The 22,340-nt window shown below is 36.7% G+C and overlaps 1 protein-coding gene across 4 annotated transcripts in view; it reads left to right on the top strand.

Annotated features, from left to right (window-relative positions):
* Positions 1-22,340, top strand: part of ANO10 (anoctamin 10) — a 122,162-nt gene that overhangs the window by 65,631 nt on the left and 34,191 nt on the right. For all 4 annotated transcript variants that reach the window (XM_071429445.1, XM_071429444.1, XM_071429443.1 and 1 more), the window contains one exon: positions 14,788-14,904. In XM_071429445.1, coding sequence (XP_071285546.1) covers positions 14,788-14,904 — 117 coding nt within the window. The remainder of the gene's footprint in view (positions 1-14,787; positions 14,905-22,340) is intronic.

A 22,340-nucleotide genomic window follows, 5' to 3' on the forward strand; every position in this document is an offset into this window, starting at 1 on the left:
AGTCAATTTAAAAACCTTGTTTTCATGATGTAGTGTTGCTCATTTGTAAGCACTTTCAGATAAAGAGTTTACTTTGCAGGTGAATATATAAAAGCAAAATTCATAAAGTTACTTTACTTTGTGTAAAGTAGATCTATTATTCAGAAGATTGTAACAGAAGTTCATACAGGTTATTGAAGAATAGATTGTCCACTGGGAAGCATCTAAGTGCATACAAGGAAGAAATATGATGCACTACAGAGCGAGTGCACGTCTGTTCTGTCATCTCTCCTAGACCTATTATTGACTGAGAGTTACAGCATGTGCGTTTTAGATAGCAGACCTGGTTGGCATTTCTGACATGTTGGTTGTGAGCTGTCGAATATAAGTCTCATAGAAAGGGAAAAGAAAGAAATTAAATTAAGCCCAAATTGATTAACATTGTGCTTTTTAATAATTTCTATTCAGTTGCAAGTTTTTATTGGCAAAATTGGATTTTGCAACTCCTTATTGCCTTATGGAAAAATGCAAGGGATCTCTGATCTTAATACTAGTTTTTTTGCAGTGACACATTCTAACCAGACTTACTCTTAGAAACTGTAAGTGTTTTATGTCAAGAAAACATCTATTATATCTGAAGCAAATAATGGCTGTATCTATTGTTTTTCTGCATTTAAGAGAGACAAGTATGCATTCTGAAAAACAGCTCTATGTGTAATGTTACAAGCAGCCTTATATATTCAGAAAACCATATGTTTTTAAATGAATCTTTTTTTAAAATGCTGTTGCTATACAAATATCTAGAAAGAGAAGAGACATAACACTTGAAAACAACATGTGAGCCATCACCGTAGGTTTTCTATTTATAGCAGTTCCTTAATGATTGAATCTCTACCATACTTGCAGTAAATCTAAATGCTAAACTGTTACTATACCCTGTTTGGAATGGGCCAGGACTGCTGTGTTGGTGCAAAATATGGGTCTTGTGCATCAGTCTTTGGATTACACAGGAGTGGCATGTTAATTGTGTGTTGGTTATATCCTCACTCTTAATACCAGATGCAGAACTGAGGGCTCATGAGGCATAACACCTCAGGAGCTTTGGGCCACAAGAAGAGTATTAGAGTACATTTCCAAAGGGAATATGTTGAGAAATTATAGATTGACCAGAGAAGCCTAGTAATTCATCCTATTAAACATATCCTGCTGCTGATGGGGCAAAAAAAGACTACTTTTACTGTGCCACAACAAGTTCACTTGCAGATAACAAGTTTGACAACATTCTAAAAGTATGATGGAGAATTTGAATTAAAATAAAGGTCAGCCATATATATTTAAGCTTTAAAAAAAAAATCAAAGGACAAAAAAATTGAATTTGCTATGTGAAGATAAGATTGCTGGCATGGTGGGGAATAAAAAGAAGGAAAAGAAATGGAGAGGTGAACTTCTAACCCAACCGAAATAAATTAAATCTGTGCCCCTCAAAAGCAGAGCATTGTCAGAAAAATTACCCTTACTAACAACCAAGCATGTCCTTAATGGGATCAAGGACTTAACCTCTGACAGAACAGGGTAACAAAGCACCTCTCCAATCAATACAACTGTATCTTGTTGTCTATCTTTCAGTGTTACAGGATAATTAAGTAATGCAATGGCATTCTTTCCTTTAGAAATGATACTTTAGAATTCTAAAGTGTGTTTTATATTCACTTCAGGCAAGGCAATTTGACAAAAATACTCTTGCCATTTACCTGGTTTCAAAGTCTGAGTATTCATCTTGGAAGAGTAATGATTCTGAAGAATGGCTTGTATCTTCAGAAGCATCCTGGACATAATGGTCCTCAAATGTTTTTGTTTTGAACTGTATTACCTAATGCTTTCTGTCTGTGGGAGAGAAGTTAAGCAAAAATGGTTTAATGCAACATGGAAAGATGCAAAATTATTTCATAAAAAGAATCTCCTCCTCACAAGGCAACAATAGAAAACTCAAATTTCTAAAAGTCTACGCCAGGACAAAATAGGGTGATATATATGTGCTATGTGTTCAGTGACATAGTGTTTGAAACATAGTAATGAATGTTAAAAGATCAGGTATGCAGAAAAAAAAAATTAAACAAAAATCACGTCATGTAAAACAAAAGCAGAAGCAGCACAGTGTTTTAACTTTTCTGGTTTACATCTGACATCCCTGTGCATTCTGTAAACAGTCTAGATACTTTTCAGATGTGAGAGTAATATGCTTGTTCCCATTGAAAGTGAACAAGCTCTAGTGAACTAGTCTGCTGACGAGTAAAGATGCTATTTCTGGCTTGAAAGAACTTGGTATCTGTGGTGCTTAGGTGCATCATCATAAAAATGGATTTTAAATTGCTATATACAGTGAAGTCATTTTATCTAACCCAAAACCATTCAGTATTATCAAAGAACGATAATGTTCCCCTGGTTTGAAGGAAAAATATACTCAATTTTATTCTCATAATGATTTTTGTCATGTTGAAAGGTCTTACTTTCAAATACTGCTTGACTGAGAAATTTTTTTCCTGTGTTTGAGACATATTTCTTCTCCGAGTAAAAATGCTGGATGAGATGTTAGGAAAAAAATGTAAATAGCCAAACTGATTTATGAGCCTGTTTGTTGTCTGAAATGACTTTAACCTTTTGCTTTGTGTAGCAATTTACTAAGTTAGAAGATAATTCCTTAATTGTTATGCCACAAAACCCCATATATCAAGTACTGACAGACCTCTCAAGCATTCCTGGACAAGTTCTCCCATTATATTTTTTTAACCTTTTTGAGAATATTGGAAAGACTTCTTTTGTACACAAGGATGTGTGTGTTTAGATTAACAAATACTTGGTCAAGGATATAAAAAAGGGGGGAAAAAGATAAAATCTAGGCCAGGAGGTTTTCTACTCTCAAGTATCAGCTCTTAAAGAGCTTTTAAGGGAAAAAGGCAGGGTCTGAACAAAGTGAAAATTTTGTTCATGTTTTGACAGTTCACAGTGCTGTTGTTTTGTTTGTTTGTAGTTCAGATTCATTTGCTGTTGAGGGAGTCTGTTTGGATGAAAGATTTGAAATGTTGTGATCCTTCAGTGTTTTCACTTCTATAAATGTGTTTCTTTTGAAGACATTAATTGCATTAGTTTACCAGGACTGCCTATTTTTAGAGGTGAGCACCTGTCTCTGCATCCCAGGAGTCATCTTGTCCCTTTTGGAGCCAGCAGGGTGTGGAGATGGTAAACTGGCTTACATTGCTGTTTGGGGGCAGTGAAGCTGGCAGAGTGCTGGGGCATCACAGTCCATTCCAAGGCATGCTCTCTTTGCAGCAAGCCTTGCCCTGATGCACCAGCTTTGCTCAGTCCTGTACTTTCATGTACAGGAATGTGCATTCACATTTCTTGTACATGCTTTTGCCTTTTTCTGTATGCTTCTCTCACTTGTCCTGAAGAACTCTCCTTACCCACACTTAGCACAAAAAAGAAGCAGTAAGTTGCTTCATCTGCATGCAGAGGGAAAGGCACTGTAGAATAGTTTCATTTCCACCATTTTCTTAAGAGAAGAAAGAGTATTACTTTTCAGTCTGGTCATAAGGCAAATCAGTAAGTACAAATGGTCCCCAGATTCAGGAAGTAAATACCTGCTTTTCATCAGTCTCTGTGTGCAGACCCAGGACTGGTTCAAAACTCAAAGTCTGTGGGATACATACTTCTGTAACACCATCGTCCTAGTTCACAGCAAGCACAAGTCACCACTGCCAGAAGTTACTCTTGTAGTAAGGTAATGCCTCTTCACAGCTTTCTCTCATTCCCAGAATGAGTTTTGAAGTTGAGATAATGTTCTTTTTGGTATTGTGTTACCTCTTTGAATTATTAGTACTACCACAGGTAGAGGTGATTTCTTCCTTTAGTCCCTGGTCTGTTCAGAATCTCAGGACAGCCTGGGTCAGTTCTGTTGACATTCATGCGTGAAGTGTCTCAGTTTTCCACCTGTCTCTCCTTGGTGCATAATTACTCAAGGACTGGTTCAGATTTAGTTACTAAGGTCCAGGATCTTGTTTGACATCTCAGTGTTAACAGTTTGAGATTCTTGAGGTATATTTTAGATCCATGTTCAAAATTACTAAATTACTATTTACTTCATTTTAAATTGAAAGTGTCCTTCTCAGCTGAGATCATTTCTGCCATGGAACGAGTCAGCTGCAGGTTTTTATGGCTGATTATTCCTGATAGTGTTTCATAGCAACAAAGTGATGCAGAGCCCTTGCTGCAAGTTGGTCTTTCTCCAAATGGTCTTAAAATTCTAATTAAATCTGTAAATAGAGCTCTTTTAGAGCTTTTAAAATTTTTATCTTTTTTTTTTTTTTGCTTTCAGCCTTGCTGTTTGTAGGGAGATGAGAAGTTGTGCTCACTACATGTTGTCAAAGCTCTTACACCACTGAGATTAAACTGTTGGCTTTCTGTTCTGACTGTAGTTCCAAAGGGCAAACAACCAAGTCTCAGAAAAAAAACTCTTAAATGAGTAAGTAAAGGCCTTTGTTGATGTATTATCATATTTGCTGGTATTTATTTCTCCATATACATCAGAATTCAATTGACAACCTCTTCTGTTTCAAATGTGATTTTTTTGAGATGTCACAAATGCCCACTGAATTTGTCAAGCTGTAAGTGTTGGGTTATGTTGATATTTTTGGAGAACAGTACTGCACTGATGGAGCTGTGTGTATCCCAGGGTATAGGAATTACTGCTTTGTAATCTTCGTGCTGGGATTCACATTTTGACTCGCATTCTCAGCTGACAGAAGGGCTTGATAGAATCACTGAATCTGCATGCACTGTGTAGAGCATGGCTTGTTCTTCCTCTCTTGTGAAGAATACACCTTTCCAAGGGCTTTGCATTCCTTAAAGACATAAGCTGTTCTGGAAGTGTTTCTTAGGCTGTTTTTATGTGAGTGCATAAAGTTAGGAGGTGTGTTATTGCTGCAAAACTCCATTACTTGCAGATGACACAAAGAGTTCAGCATTAACTGCAGGATTTTGTCTCAAAAGTGAATTTGGCACACAGTTAAAGATTCCCTTTTTGTCAGCTGGAACAAACCAATTATGTTCCCAAGAAGCTGAAGCAGGTTAGCAGCTAAGGCTAAACTCTGGGCTGTACTCTGTTGCAGGGATCTGCCGTGGCCATAAAAGCTGATGTGAGAATTGCATGGCTAGCTTCCAGCAGCTTTGATGAAGAACTCTTTTTATAGCTAGGGCAGGTAATGGTGTTCTAAACCAGAGAAAATGGTGTGTAATTTTGTGAATACCCATCCAGAGAAAAGACAGATAAAGAGGGCTTGAGGAGGATGGATAGGTCTTTATTTTTTTTTAAGATACCGTTTTAATGAAAGCTTTTTAGGAGTTGGCAGCATATCCAAACACCTGCTGCAATGTTTAATAAAATACTCCAGTTGAATGGAAAGCTTTCTTCCTGACCTTTATAGAAAAGCAAAGGATTATTTGACTTTGCATAGTTTTGACAAAAAAACCCCTTAGTTTTTACAGGAAGAAATGCAGGTGATGAGTTCCCAATATGAAAAAATAGTCAGTTGTGATTTTTCCCTCCACAATTGTTTCAGATTAGCTAGTTTTATTGGACCCTTTTCAGTTAATTCATTTTGATTAACGCTGCACAGGAATAGAGACGACAATTAATCTGCAGGTTAGAGTGTGATATATTGCAATACCGTTGGTTTATTCTCTGATGAGTCATGCCTGTGACATTTTGTTTATTATTTAACATTGCATGAGTCACCTTTTGGTCCAGATTAAAAAATGTGCCTTGTCCTACAGAATTTACTTACAACTTCAAACAGAAGTAGAGCAAAGCAAACCACTTAGAACAGGGTGAATACAGTAGGAAGAAAGCTGTGCATTACACTAAAATCTTAACTCATTCAGTGAAGATGCTTTGGCAGTGTGGTGAAACACTATGTTTTGTTTAAAACATGTTTATTCAGTTATGGTTCTTTATTTATCTTGGTGTTATAAGGCAAAGAGATTTTTCACTAGGATGAATGTTCTTGTGAATCAGTCTTGAAAGCATCCTAAGTCTACAGCCAGGGAATTGTGAGAGAAATAAGCAAATGGCTGTAAATATAATGCAATGCATCTAGTTGGAGAACTTGTTATTCACAGTTAAAGTTAAAAGATAAAGTGTGTATCATCTTGAAGAATGACTGGCTGAGATTTCGCCCTTAAAACTAAACACCAGTTACCATTTTTGTTTCTTGCTGTCAAGGTGACAGAACATAAATTTCAATGTTTAAGATAGCTTAAATTCTAATGTAGATGCTCCATCACCTTTTCCATCACCCATTTATCACCAGTTTTCAAACTGGGGGGAAAAAAAAGATAAGTCTAATTGTCTTTCAGTCTCCAGAACCACCCCATATTTTTGGGAAAACCATCTGTAAGGCTTGTTGAAGTATAGTGGATTTGCTTTCATATGTGTACATTTTGATATCTTTGCTGAATCTGTCCACAGCTCATTTGGAGCTGTGTTCACTTCAGCTTGGACTAGGACAAGTAAGGTTTGGTTGAGGCAGGAACAAAGAGTTCCTAAAATCTGTGATATTTGCAGTAGGTGACAAATTCTGTTTATCACTGAACTAACAGTTTTAAAACCCTGGCAGAAACGGTGCTTCATATCTCCTTACTAATCATGGGTCATCTAGTTTGGTCACCAAGGAGGAATTTTTGAGCCCTGGTGAACAGAATTCCTTACAATGCATAAGTACAATGACTCATGCCATAATTTCCTTGTATCTCTTTTCACAGAGAAAAATGTATGACTTAAATGTAGGAAGAAGTATAAGTTTTGCAGATTAATAGAAAATGGCAATTTTCCCCCCCTTCTCTGATGTGGAGCATTAGGGCATTTTGACAGTAAACTATACCTGTCAGTGTGGAAGCCAATCTGTAACGTTAGCAATCAGCTAAGAGGCACCTTCATATGGCTTGTATTAATCATACTGTCAATTTTAATTCCATGGGCATCTTTCTTTCCACTTTTCACTTAGAATTTATTTCAGAGCATGATCAAAGCTCTGCTGTTCATTACATTCAGCATTAGCTAATTTGGCTTTTGGCAACTCTCATCCCAGTTCCTATTAAACGCTGGCCATAAATTGAGATAAGCATTGTGCAAAAACATTTCAGGATTACCTAATGGTAACATAGAGAGGGGTGTATTATCATGCTAGTTTGAAGACTGTTGGGTTACTGTAAAATTAACCATTAGCAGATACTTACAACCTCCAAGACAAATTTACACCTACAGTGATTTTTTTCATGTCTTCTGAATTGACTACAGGATTAAATGAATGTGAGAAAAATCTTGTTCCTGTAGCATGTCTGAAACGCTCATTTGTGTATGCTTGAGTTTTATAGAGGTTTTTATACAGACAGTTTTGCAAGTGTGCTGTATCATAAAATATTTTGTGTCACAGAATGTGCTGTGTTTATACAACAAGATTATTAGGTCAACTGCTTTTTCCCAAGCTGCAGTCAATTAGGAGTCTCTGTGGAAGACTGATACCAGAAGACCTTTTATTTAGAATTTTTTCTTTCAGCAAGTGTTTCTAGAACATGCTGAATCCTTAATTTGTAGTGATAGATACAAAAAATTGCAATTTCCTTGGAGAGAGGGGGAAATGCTACTTGGGTATGTATGTATGGCTTGCTATATAACACCCTCTCTACTAGCACTTGGCCCTCCTATTTTCATACTTCAGTCTTGAAGGTAGACTTAAAATCCCAGTGTAAAAAATCTGTAAAAGCCTTGAACAGATATGTACATGGTGAGAAATAATTAACTAATGGGTTTTTTCCAGTTCCAGGTAAGTTGGTGACAAAATTTCTATAGATTTTGGGCTGCCTCCCATCTTAATTGTTATTGTTGGAGAAAATTACAGAGAACAGTTGGGCTTCTAAATCTTTTCCAAAAGTCTAATAAAACCTGATAATGCTTTAGTTCATTACTGGCTGAATATGATATGTAACAGCTGTGATTTAAACTCTAGTAAAAATAAGTTATAAACAATTAGAAAATTTGTTTTTAAAGAAAATACTGAATTACTAGAAAGCATGATGGTGCCATAAGACAGAAAAATACTCACAATTATGTAACTGACCAGATTACTTGTGCTTTTGAGTTTATTAGTATATCTCTTGATAGAATATTTATTTGACTTCCCCTGATTTAATAAATATTTGTTTATTTAATTGACATGTTTTAATTTATATCTATTTAATTTAGATATATTATATAATTTTTATATTATAATTTAAGTACTTTCTAGGGCTTTCTAAGAGCAGGACTAAATTCCAGAAATAGGACTGGCTTGCTGTGCTTGCTTTCCTACCAGTCTTCTAGTGTTTTTCTTGAAAACAGAAGGAGAGTACAAAAATATGTAAGGGTAGAAAAGACCAGTTTCCTCACTAGGAGATGATGTTTGCAGTATTTTATTTTTTGCTTTGCTTAACTCATTGCTTCTGCAGTTGCTTCCTGGAAACATGAGCACAGAATCTGTTTCCTTAGAGATTATCTTAACTTTTTCTTTTTTTGTTTACTTAAAAAAAGCCCTTTCTTGTTGTCTTATTTGTTAGTCTCTTGCTCAGCAGTGCTGGTCTGGACATGTCTTCTTCTTTTTTTTTTTTTTCCATTTTGATAGTATATAAAGCAATTGTAGTATTCAGCAAATAAATTTGCTTCTTCTGAGAGAAACCATTTAATTAGTTTTAAGGCATAAGACAGACTTATCTGGAAAGAGGTGTATTTCAGTGCTTCTAGAGACCAGAGCTGGTAAAATGAGCCCAGATTCTCATGATGCAGTTTGATACTTTTTACTTTGAAATACACCTCAGAACTGCATATTAAACCTGGTATCTTTTTCAGCATAGATTTCTACTTGTGACGTTTTACAGTGGATTGGTAGTAAAAATACAGACCAGGATTTCTGCACTACCTAAAACAGTTTCTGAAGTGTAAATGCAAGAAGACACCGTGCAAGCTGGCATTTTTCCTTTCAAACTCATTAATTTAATACATGTTGCATTCAGCCACCTCCAGGAAAAAAAGAAAGCACTGTGATTCAGCCATTCAGTTTTAAGATCCAGATTCAGCAAATGACTTGGGCATTTTCAGGCTTAAATGTTTTTCTGAACTTAAGTATATTCATAGATATGCTTAAAACTAAACATAAGTTTAAGCATTCCGTTGAGCATGTCCAGGTTTCAAATGTGCTGGTGCGGTCAACAGAAGATGGGTGATCTGCTCCTGCCCTTCTGACAGTCTGTGAAATGCTCTGGCAGAAATGGAGCTGCCAGGTTTCCTTGGGCAGCCTGTGTGTGTGTGTGTGTGTGTGCTCAGGATGTGAGGGGAGGAAAGGGATGCTCTGTTACAGATGATAAATGGACCGGATAATGCTGTCTGCTCACGCTGCCCAACACGTTTTGTAATAAGCGTCTGCTCACTTGCATCTGCCTCAGCCACACTTTAATGGGACAGGCTGAAACTAATGCCTTGCACCTTTTATGAAAGTTGAAGATCTATAGGTAAAGAAATAAAGATAGGCTATTTATAAATAGATAAAAATCAGATTATTGTTGTGTTGAGGCATTGTATTTGTGCTCTGAGGTAGCAGTGTGCAGGCTGACAGAAGTTTCACTCTGATCTAAAGAATGTGCTTTGGGATGCTCCTATTAGAAACTGTCCCAACTTGGCAAAGATACAAGCTTCTGAAACATCCCTGGTTTATGTGCTTTATAATGTCTTAAAGAAGCACATCAGGTGTAAGCACATGAACTTTTCACCTGTACTGAGCATACTCCAGTTGAGAACTGAGGCACATTTCACTGTGCTGGAGTGGCAAAAGGCATTGGATCTGAGGCAGGAAGGCTGCACTTCAGTCCTAGTGTTTCCCTGGGGTTTCAGCAGGGAGGAGGCTGAAATGAGGGAGAAATGGGCTATGCTGCTTTGGGAATAAATAAATAAATAGGGTGGATGGAGCTTACAGATTGTGGCAGGTGTTAGGATTGTGAGTGTGTTCATGTGGATGTTTGTAGAAGAGAAGATTAATGGGAGAGGTGAAGAAACCATGAAATAGATCCAACACGTAATAACTTTTTTGTCATTTCTCCCCTCTCCTCTCCCAGGATTTTGGACATGTTTTTGGATTAAGTGAAATTTTGAAAGAAAAATTCTATGATAATATATGGCTTATGTGATTTTAAAAGCAGCATTTTTTGGAGTAGCGGAAGAAAGGCTCTTTTTAAAGTCCCTTACTGTGATAATTCTGTCTCATTAGCAAGGCTCTCTGTTGAAGCCAGTTCAGTCTACAGGAGGGAAGGGAGGTCTGGTCATGCTTTCTTCTTATGTATATTGCAGAAATGTTTGCTCATAAATTTATTGACACCTATTAAAGACAGTTTAATTTAATTGAACTTCCTGAGCTTTATGAAAATTTTCCTTTGCCTGTATTGCTTCCCTGACAGAATCGCTTTTCACTTTCCTCCTGCGTTTTTTGCTCCTCTCAGAAACATGCAAGACCCACTAAACTAAAAACTGTTGCCACTAAAAGATAAAATTTGGTTTGGCGGCTTTTTGGTTTTTTTTTGGTTGTGTTTTTGTTTTGTTTTATTTTGTTTTGTCTGTTCATAGTGTTTGAATTTAGCTGATTTTAATGTCAGAATACTGTGATCTGGAGTCCTAGCAAGGAAACTAATGATCTCCCTGCCTTCTCTGACATGATTTTGCTCTGATACTTTCCTTTGGCAAATGCCAGCAGAGGACAGAGGTTCAAATGAGGAGCTGTTCTCAGGTGTTGGCTTCTTCACTCGTGCAGTTGGTAACCAGAGACCACCTTGCTTCAGAGTATAGACCGGTTCTAGGCTAGTCTAGGTCCAGATTTCTGATTTTAATTGAAAGTTTCTATAAGTAGTAGATTATAAAATAGACTTTTGATGCAAAATTTTATTAATGTCTCCCCAAGCTGATGTTTGGAATGCACTTTATCAGCTAACCAGCAGCACAGCTACTGTTTTTTTAGTTTTTCTTTTTTTTCTTCAGTTGAGTAGATTTTGTCAGGAATTGCTGTGGTAAATCCACTATAGAAATCAAATTAACTGTTCGTAATTTCAGGAATTTAACCCTAATTGGCAATTTTTCTTTTGGAAGAGATGAGCTTGGGGACCCACTGCTGCAAAACACAGCTGCTGCTTCTGCTCTTGTTGGTGGCTTTGCAGAACAGAATAGTTCTTCTGGCTCACCAAGCCCCTGGCACAGGACCACAAGTTTGATGGCACTGCATTTATCAGGGGGAAGAGGTTCAGTGCTGCTTGTGTGTTCACTTGGCACACTGCAAAATGAGAGGGGACTTTGCTGTTGGCATTGGAGAACTTACAGCTTGTGGGAATGTTACCCTGGGTTTTGCTCACAGTGGAATAGTTCTCTTGTAATCATGAAAGGCATGTTCTTGCCTTTCACTGCTTTTTAATGGTTGCAGATAGAAATAATGATTGGGTTTGTAACCTGGTTTCAGCAAAAAAAAACCCAAAATAAAATAAATTCAAACCAAAAAACCAGCACTATGAAGATATTTTTCATATTGAACAAATACACTCATGCTAGTGTAGCAAATTTGGATAAACTTTAGTATTTTGGTTTTATAACATATTCATACTAGTGTTAATGTAATGAAACTAAATCTTGTCTTCTGATGATGTATACCATACTCCTTAGACATTTCTTTTTTCAAAGCAGATACCTGCTTTTTGTGGATCTGACTTCCAGGAGTTACACTAAACAAGATTAAGAAATCAGTATGGGAATGTGACTAAAATAATAAACTTAACTACTCAACTCCCTACTTTTTCCTTCAATTTCTCTTGAATAACTACTTGCATTTCCTTTGTCAAGTTACAATTTCAAAATGAAATATAAACTGTTAATAAAATAGATCCATTTTTTTCAAGAGGTTTCATGCATCACATGACCCAGATTCATAATTTCTGCCTTGACAGTTCTATTAATACTGTTCTAAATTTGCAATATGAACAGCTGGAAAAGTTATCCAAGGGAGGCTGTTTATCTGCTGGCTTTTTTCAGGTTCATGGGAGTTACGAGGTGGGCTTGAGCTCAATCTGCAGTGTGTTAAGTCCAGTGTGTTTTCTGAAGTTGCAGGTCTTGCACACAGGGACATCCCCCACAGTCTGGGCACTTTATGACTGGTCAAGTTTTGTTTCCATGGGAGGGAAAAGAACATTAAAAAGCCATTCAGAAGGGTAAACCAAAGGTCTACCTAACCCTATAATTTTTAATTTTATTTTTTTTTTAACAATGGCTTTTAGTGGATGCCTAGGAAAGACATGGCAGTGGGGCAGGCAAAAGTAGTGACTTCCCACATCTGTACTCCAACTTCTGATCCCGCTCTGGCTTGAAGATGAGTCAGAGGTTCTGCCTTCTTGTTTAAGACTGTATCCTAGTGTTTGTTGGCTGAGTAGTGCTTGCATGAAAACTAATTTCTGACAAGGTAATCCCGCAGTAAAAGTCATTACATAGTAAAGCAATTTAAAACATGTTGCTCTTCTAAATTTATTTTAAAAGATACAATGTTTTCCATGATTAAATGCAGTGGTTTTGTTGGGTTTTGCTCTGATTTCCCTAGATGTCTCTTCTATTCCTTCCTCACCTGTATTAGAAATGGGAAAAACTTAGGCAGTCTCTATCCTCCATAATATTATTTACATTTCCTTGAAATTATTTGTTGTATTTTCTTAAAAGCTGTTTGAATTTGGAACTACTTTGAAGTCTCTGTGTAAAGTTACTCACTTGGCTCATGTTTTTTAAAATTCCTCAAGAGGCAGTGCTTGAATAATTACAGTTGCAAACTTTGATTTTCACTCCTTAATATGATTTCAAAAATACTTTTTTTTTTTTGGTTGAGTAATGTGAGATGAACCCCAGTGCAAAGAACTTTAGGCATCTAGAAGTGACATTGTGTGATGCTGTCTCTTTTTAACTGTTCATTGTAACTTTTCAGATAAATATCATTCTCCGGATACCTCAATTTTTGTTAATTCTGCCTTAAGCATAAGATTTTAGCCCCATTCTGTTATTTAGTTTTGAGTAATTCCCAATTTGATCTCTTTATTTTTGCATTTACACATCAAAATTTTATCAGTGAGTTAGTTACTCCCCCTTCAACCTGTGATTACTTATGACTTCTGCATAGGAATATTGTTTGTCTTGATCAGTTGTTGTTTTCAACATTTTACCTTTTTCCATTTAAGAAATTCCTCCAGAGCTGACTCTGATCCATGTTTTATTGCTGTGTGTTTCTATCATAAACCAACATTATTTGCTATCTTTTTCTTTTGGGAAAAAAGGTTTCTTAGTAGCAGACAGTATTAACTAGAGGGGGAAAGGAAAATCTAAATGAGGGAGAGAATGTTGTACTGTTGACATAATTTTTTTAATAATGTGGTATTAATCATTGCATTACACACAAATCAATACCAGTTGATTCATTAAACTTTTAGTCTTTGTTTGTTCATTGTATCAATTTTCAGCCTTTCTTTCACCTCTTTAAAGAAGGTATTATTCCTTGTAATGTTTGTTTTTTTGACCTACTATGTTTCTGCAATACATTTTAAGAAATATTTAAACGTATGGCTCTTTGTCTCTTGTTACCATAATCATACTTTTTACTTTAATTCTTATATATTAGCTTGTTTAGAATTTCATCACAGCTCCTTTGAAGCCTGTAGTATTTTCATTAGCTTCTTGCTTGTGTAATACCATAATCTGAGGGATTTTTTGACTGTTATGTTGTTATTTGTGCGCCCAAGTCCATTAAGATCATACAGTTCAGCAAGATGGTATTTCAGAGAATGCTCTGCTTCATTTTATATTTTAAAATTTGGGAGAATTTGGGAAGTATTTTGTATGTGCTACCTGAATTTAAGCATCTCCATGAGTATCAAGGCGGTGTAAGCATGTGCTTGAAGTTAAGCACACATATAACATAAAAGGCACATTTGAGTGTTGCTTTATCTTTCTCAGCTGGGAGCAAGTTCCTGCTTACAAATATGCAGTATATTGTCAGCTCGGGCCTTGATAGAAGAAGATTTATTATTTAGATTGTAGTTGACATAAATGAAGAAACAAAACTACTGACTTGACAGTTTGGCATTTGTGTTTTGTGAGATCGTGCGTATTTAAGTGAAATTTAGAGACTGCTCAGTCTCTAATTTTGCAATAAATTATGACTGATTTGACATCTTATATATGGAATGTTTCTCCATTTCCTGAAAAGTTTCTGTTCATGGGTGTGCGACTTCTTTAAGGATTATATTTGTGTGTATATATATATTTATATACATGTAAAAAAATTCACTCTGAAACTGTATATACTGGGCGCAGTATATACTATATTCAATTCCTGTACACCAATAATACATTTTAAAAGCTATTATTTTATCTGGAATCACAAATACAAAATTCAATTAGAATGTTATAGTATATAGTGAAAATAGGATTACTATGGAAATAAGGCAGACTATCTGTGTTTAGATTCAAATTATGAATGACTGCAAACAGAAAAAATATGGAGTAGCTGAGCCTTAATGTGGTTATAGTGAGCTGTGTTGTGCATGTCACAAGAAATCATTGTTTATACCTCTATTACTAAAATTTAGGAATATTATGCTGTTTTCTCCATGATTCAAACTCTATAAAACAACATTTTTCTTTTTCCTTTTTTTTCACAGCACTTGCTACTAGCAATAAAGTTTATCATGGCGTTTGTAATTCCTGATAAACCAAGAGATATCCAGATGAAACTCGCCAAATTGGAATTTGAATCTTTAGAGGCGCTCAAACAACAGGTAAGAGCATTTCAGATGCAGCTTCATTTTCTCTTAATCCATCATTACTTAAGAAGTAGAGCAGAGAGCTTTGACATATTTGTCTGTCCTTCCAACCCACCAATATATGCAAATCCACACCAGGAAAATGATGTGCCCTTTCAGGCAGCGTGAAATTCCTGGTGTGACTGGCAATGTGGCACCTTATGATGTCTGTTGTCCTCGTGTGTGCAAACATACTCTGTTTATATTGTCACTTTTAAAGGACATTAGGCTCTATGAAATCTCATTTCAACTCCTGGAGGTGTTTGTTATTACAACACTAGAATTTCTTTCATTTCTGAAATACCATCACAAGTAAACAGTTAACTTGGCTCTAGTAGTAATCAGAAATTGTAAACAGTCTGAACATGTTTGAAATAATTGTGTTGAGAAGTATATACACGTGAGGAAATAGTAATGTTGTCTTATTTTACTGTCCATACAGTAGTCTCATTTTATTGTGTAAAAGTGTATATTCTACAATATACTTTACAAACATTCCAAAGCAATTTAGGAAAATAAGGAACTGAATTGTTTTACTGAAAATTTCGTTTTAACCAATAATTCCACAGAGTCAGTGGTGGAGATCACAAGATATGAAGAGTTGCATGGGATTAGCTCAGTAGGATAACAGAGATCCTACAGAGCTGGTTTTGCAGTGGTGGCATTCTTTAGGAGTTTCTGACTGTACAATGCTAGATGGGATGGGATTTCTAAGCTATCTTACATATCAGAAAACAAACTAAGAATAAAAACTCCAGCACTGAGCTGCAGAGACTGGTTTCCCTATTTGTGGCTATTTCAGATGTTTTCACACTTCTAATGGTGGTTTTACATGAACATGTTCTTTGTGTGCTTGACGTGCACGTGTGTAAACTCCTCTATACTATTTATTATGTGTGTAAAATGGAAGGTCACTTTTTGAAGCATCTACTGTAGCTGCATGTCACAAAATAATCTCTTGATTCTGAACAAACTGAATCAAACAATACACTGCCTTTTGTAGTTAAAATCCCACAGTTTTGTGTGATACTAGCACATCACTATTGAGGTTGGTGCTGTCTTTCTTAATCAGCCATAACAAACAAAATCCAAATTACAGTCGTATCTAATGCCTGATAATTTTGTTTTGTTTCTCTCTAGTAGGTTGATATGAAGTTACCAGGACCTGGCCAGGGATCTCATGGGGTTTTTAGATAATACTAAAAGGAACAGGACTACATTTCTATTTCAGCTGTTTTTTCTCTGTTTTCCTTTTGTAGACAGGCAAAACTAGGTCACCCACTGGAATGTTAAGGCCAAGTGAATATAGTCACCTTTGGTCACAATGCTCCAGCTGGAATATATACAGAGTCTCTTTCAATGTGAGTGTGCATGTCAGCAGTTAGGTCTTCATCTCCTATCTAGCATCTGTGCATTCCTACAATGATATATGCCTGATTCCCAGTTTTTCAGGGTTACTTCATTAATTCAGCAGCAAATAGTCTGAATTTCAGCAAAAATCAGAAGCCTGGCCTAGTTCTCACCTGTGCTTTCAGACTTCTTAAAGGATCTAGGAAGAGTATTGGCTGAGTTTCAAGTGCCTTGATAGGTAGTTTAAATGCAAGTATATGCCATCACCTTTTTAGATTTCCTCTGATTGATACTGTGCTATATATGCCACAGATTTATAGATATTTGGACTTTCTCCCTTGTTGTTTAGTGTTTTTTGAGTGAAAAATATCTGCATTTAAAAGTAGTACATTGGCACTGCAAGAAGATACCAAAACATTTCATTGAGAAGCACATTTTCTATTTCTTCCTCTTGTTACAGAGAGTCAGCATGGTAATTTATGCTGTATATCTTACTTTGAAGCAAAAAATAAGAACAACAAAATCCCCCAAAATATGTATTTAAAACAACAGGCATAAATATCTGGGGTAAATATGTTGTGGGATCAAGTGTTATGGAGAAACTAGTTTGTGTACTTTTGTGCAAGTATGCATCACATTCCTTTCTTGATGCTATCCAGACATGCATTCCATTGTGTTTTACCATATAATCTTTTGGAGTACTGCTGTCTTGGGATGTAGCTATTAGAAGGGTATTAACAATGCCACACTGTAAACCTCTGAGATGCCAAAACAGATTATTGGGCTCTGTATATAGTGCATAGAGAGAAGATCTCCTAATACAGCTGCTTGAATAGTTGTATTGATTATGTTTGGGATCCTTAACTTTAGGCAGTGGGAGTACTTTTACATTTTCATTAATGCCAAGCTAATTGCTTTTTAACGTGGTGCAGTGGGACTGTAACTATTCTGTGTTCAAATCCATTTGAAGACTTGAGTGTATATTTGAAAAGGATTTTAGAGACTAGAGTGTCTCAGGTCTCTAACAGAGATGAATAGTCAAAATTAGAGCTTGTTAAAAAAGTCCTTCTTTGAAGGGTGAAAAATGCTGTAAAAAAAAAAAGAAGTCATTTTATATTGGAATGTCAGTCTTGTTTTGAAGTTCTCAAACTTTAGGAAAGGTTATTAGAAACTCCTGAAATGTTTCTTTGAAACATTTCTTTACATAGTTTAAGACTGTTGAAAAGGGGTAGACTGTTGAATGGGTTGAATAATGTGATTTTATGGGTTGAATAATGGGAATTTTGAGAAATACTTTGTTATGATACAGCTCTAGTATCATAACAAAGTTTGTTAATGTAACTCAAGACAAAGTATGTTCATCTTTTTGAATCCAGATTGGGGGATGTGCTACAGCTCTAGATTTTGCTTCAAATTTCCCTGGTATCCTTCAATGTAAAGAATGATAGAGGAGGCTGGTCAGCCTCTATTTTTGGGGGAAGCAGGGCCAGAAAATAAATTAATGTGAACTTTATTGTAGAGGACTAAAGAGATTATGGATCAAGATTCTTGGAAGGAGAGCAGGAGCAACTCCTTTCACACTCCCTTAAGTGTTGTCAGGTTCTTTATTGCCTGGAAGGAAGCCTGGATAATGGGCAACTAGAAATAGGTATTGCCAGGGTGATGGGCCCATCAGGATCCTTCCTGGGGAAGTAGCCACTTGGTGAAGTGGAGTGAGGTGCCTGAGACTCTCCCTGCATCTTTGCAGTACTCTGCTCTGGTGCCTGTACTTGCTACAAGCACAGAAGCATGCCATGCTCTTTGGTCTAGTTCCTATTTTGGGGAAGCCTAAGTATAGATGTGCCTGCAGGCAGCATAGGAACAGTCAATTAATTCTCCAGTGGTTCAGGAATTACCACTGCATACATTGTACATGGAAATAATGATGTCAAACTTGTGTGAGGTCACTATCTAGCATTTTCAGGGCAGTGACAGTAAAAGTTTCACTAATAAATACTTCAGTTTCTGGATAGATCAAAGCTTAATGAGTAGACAAAAAGCCCTTGTGGCTGGAGTTGGGTCAGCCATATATCCTTATAAAAGGTCTAAGTTCCAGAAACACAAGACAACCACAGATGAAACAGCATAATTTTCATTTTATGGACTAGATTATAGTCATGTTTTCAGGTATTAGGAGATCTTCCTAGTATTACCTTCTTCCAACTGAGGCAAACATTAAATATGTACCTTTTTTCTGCACTGAAACTAGACCCAGACAAAAGATAGCTCAATTGGAAAAAAAAAATTATTTATGCAATTATTTTCTGATCATGAAGTACAGATAGTATCAACTCCAAGATAATGTATAGCTAGTTAATATTTTTCAAGGAAGGATAGAGTGTTAACACTGATTGACATTGATGTGGAATGCCTATTTTTTCACAAAGTGCAACTACTTACACAGCATCAATACCAGGTCTGAAAGCACAAGTTCGTTGATATGAAAATGCTCATTTTTTGTGGTACTTCTGCATTAAAACACCTGAATTACATAAATCGGGTAAAGATGTTTTCCTTATGGTATCTCCTGCACCAGTCTCTGAGGAAGATAAACATAGCCCTGATGGCAACAATAGAGAAATACATTTTCATGCAAGAATTGGCTTTTTCAGAGTAACTATAGAGGACAAAAACTGTCCTTAAGCTGGAGCAGAAATGCAGATACGGAGGATTTTTTTGCTCTGTGCATCCCTTCCCAGTTTCATACCCGTCCCTTACCTCTAAGGGAACCTAATCTATAAATATCCTGTCATCCCTGTGCTCTTGACTCCTTCCTTAGTGTTCTAGCCATCAGTGGGCAGTATCTTTTAACAGGAATGCCTTTTCCTTCTGATATGTGAAGCCTTTCAATGCTTCCTCTGAAGAAGCAAGTCCATCTGTTAGGTATCTGGTGTCCATCTGTAAATATTCCACCAGAAAGCGACTCCAGACAGATAACAGGCTCATGAGTGAAGGGCCCAGTCAGCTGATTGACAGCTGTCACCCTTCCTCAACTGGCAGTAATGAAAAGGGTCAGGCTTAGTGAACAGCAGCCATGAAAAGAGGCCTCCTTTATCCTCCCTGGTGTATTTCTGTTCAGAGAGTGATAAAGCAATGCAGTTAAGACCTTTTGCTCTTTCATACAGTATCTCCCTTGGCAGTTGTACCATCCATATGCAATTGCTTAATGGCAGTGCTATGGTCTGGATATCCATAAACAATTGCTTCACTTGCTTTAGAGTGATGTCCAGGTGTTTGTATGTCAGTATTGTTCCTTGCTAATGATTTCCAGCAGAATAACAAGTTTTTTTAAGCAACAGTAGGTGCAGCATTCACTAGGATTTCTCCAGCAATGTCAACCTTTTCCTGAAAATGGGTCTTGTGTCTCAGTTCCCTCTCAAGGAAATGCAGGAAATTAGGAATACTGTGACTGATCTCTGCACCATCATCATCATCACTGACCAGAGGCTTCTTCAAAACATGACAGTGTGTTTACAAGCTTTTTTTTGAAAAGGATAGTGAGACAATGACAGAAAGAAACAGGTGTCTGTTCACCTAGGTGCAGTCATATGGAAAGTTTAACCCCTTTGTCCCTCCCTCTGCAGGTATTTTGGTATGTGAAAGTTGCTGTTGTCTCGGTGAAAACCTGATTCAAGTAATTTCAGTGCCTTATCACTGCAATTCACTACACTGCAGCAGCTTTAATAATGGCAAGGTTTCTGGTTTCTGACTGCAGTTGCTGAACCTTGCCATTTCCCCTGGGAATAGTACCCACTAACACTAATCACATCCTTTCCAGCAGGAATACTCTGTGCTGGCCTGTTAGAGTGTGTAGCCTCTCTGAGAGCAGCTTCCTTTAGCTCAGATCAAAACAGAAGTATTGCTAACTTAAGGGTCTTCTGTACTGTGTGACATTTGTGCATTCTCCTTGCACCTCTTCAAGCTGTTTTTGTTGCAGAGATTTTCTGTGTGCTAGCATACCATGTGTCTCAAAATATGACTGTGGAGGTGATGGGCCAAGAGCTGCTTCACTTATCAGTGAGCCTCAGAAAGGAGCCTTCTCTTTTTGTGGGGGAACGAAGAGAACAGGATCTTTGTTTTTAACTGTCTAACATTGGAAGAGCATAAGTCATTAGTTCTTAACATCCTGTTTATTTATCATGCAAAATGGGAACTGAAGACAGTTTTTTGTGAGTCTGAACCAAACTCCTGGATTCTGCCTTATTTGATGCTATAATTAGCAGAATTTAGAGGGACCTGTAGTTTCAGGACTGCCCTCAAAACACCGCTGAAGCTTGTGCCATGCTTGCTGGCAATGCTGAACAAACACAAGGCTGCAGTCAGACAGGAGGAAGGGCAAGTAGCTGACATGGAAAGATTTCATTCAAATAATCTAAGATTTGCAAAACAGCCTGTAGGAAAGGCTGAAGAAATTTGGGCTCAAACATTGAATTTAGGTTAAAACAGAATACAAGTAAATAAACTACTTGTTTTATGTTTTGACAGCACTCTCCCACCAAAAAATCCTTGAAAATAGCATTGTTTCTAAAGAAAAAAAATATTTTTAAAAAAGCCTCATTTCTTTCTGAAGAAATATGCGGCTGCACTTTTTTCTTTGACTCTACAGATTTGTGTAATCAGATATAACTCACAGCTGATGTTAAAATACAAGCATTGCTAATCATTCTTGGTTGCTGTAGGTTTTTTTGAGAGGGCAAACCTGTTACTTCAACTTCACAAATTCAATTTTTTTCCTGTGGAATAGGAAGAACACTTTCAGACATGTCAATATAACATTTGCATATGTTTGGTAGCAGCAGGATATAATGCAAGTAAGATTCATTGTATTTTCGTAGCAGTTTTTTTAAGCATAGAAAGACTTGCACCCAGTCATAGAACAGACTATGCTCAAACATAGTTTTGACAGGGTATTTTAAACATGAATTCCTTTAATCTAGGAGCTTGCTGGAGAGCATGTTAATGAAAATTTCTTTCAATAGTAAAGTGTTAGCAGAACAAAAATAAATTGTGTTCTTTGAAGAAAGGAAAAGTAAAAACAAATTTGGGAAGGAGATTTGTGTCTCCTCATTTGCTACTTTTCAGCTGAAGGTGAGATGTCAACAAGTTTATCTGGTTTGGAATAAGTTCAGCATTGAACTATGGGACCCTTGAGAGCTAACAGTATAAATATAAACTATTTAATCGGCATATTGAGATGGTAGATGGTACTTTTGCATGCTCTTAATAGGAACAGAAACAAATAATGGACCATCTTTCCAGCAGGTGTAACTTTCTGTTTCAGCCAACTCTGTGGCTGTTGCTTGGGGTAAAATTGCGCATCAGGTTATGTTTCCATAACAGCTGAATCTCTCTGGAAAGATAACCCCATTTTACCTTTTTTTCACATCCTGACCTAGAGCCTGATGGTGGAATGAACATCAGTCAGTTCAGTACTCTCATTTTGCCTGATATCCCAGGTCACTGACAAAATATGATCTCAACAAGGAAACCTGGAGTAAGGGGATAGGATAAAAACTAGGTTAAAATTGTTCTTACTGTAAGACTGCTGCAGCTACATGAGGCTTTCACAGTTTCAGAACCCAGTGGGGTTCCCAATTATGTGTGTACTAGTTTGAATGCAAGGCAAGAGGCTGTTCCACTTCCCATACAAATGAGGGTAAAGTGCACAGTGAGATTTGATCTCAGGAACTCTGGTAACAGCCTCTTACAGGGCACTTATGTGTCTGTAGTTACAGACTTCTAAATGTGGTTGTACCTGTTACTGAGAAGGTGAAGAACTAGATGAGAAGTAAAAATTAAATCTCTTCTCATGTTAAAATTCCTTCAAAAGAAAAGAATTCCACCTGGTCACACTTACCATGCTTTGATAATGGGATTGTCTTTATAGAATTGAAGAGAATTTGATGATAAAAAATACAGTATTTGTATAGCAAGCAGCTGTGGACTCCTACACACCTATTGCATTTTAAATATCCTTTTCCCTATGCCACCTCAAAAGATCCCAGTGAGAGCAATGGACTTTA

The sequence above is a fragment of the Agelaius tricolor genome, unplaced genomic scaffold, assembly GCF_023055355.1.
Source record: "Agelaius tricolor isolate 1412-34295 unplaced genomic scaffold, bAgeTri1.0.p SCAF_6, whole genome shotgun sequence".
Lineage (NCBI taxonomy): Eukaryota > Metazoa > Chordata > Aves > Passeriformes > Icteridae > Agelaius > Agelaius tricolor.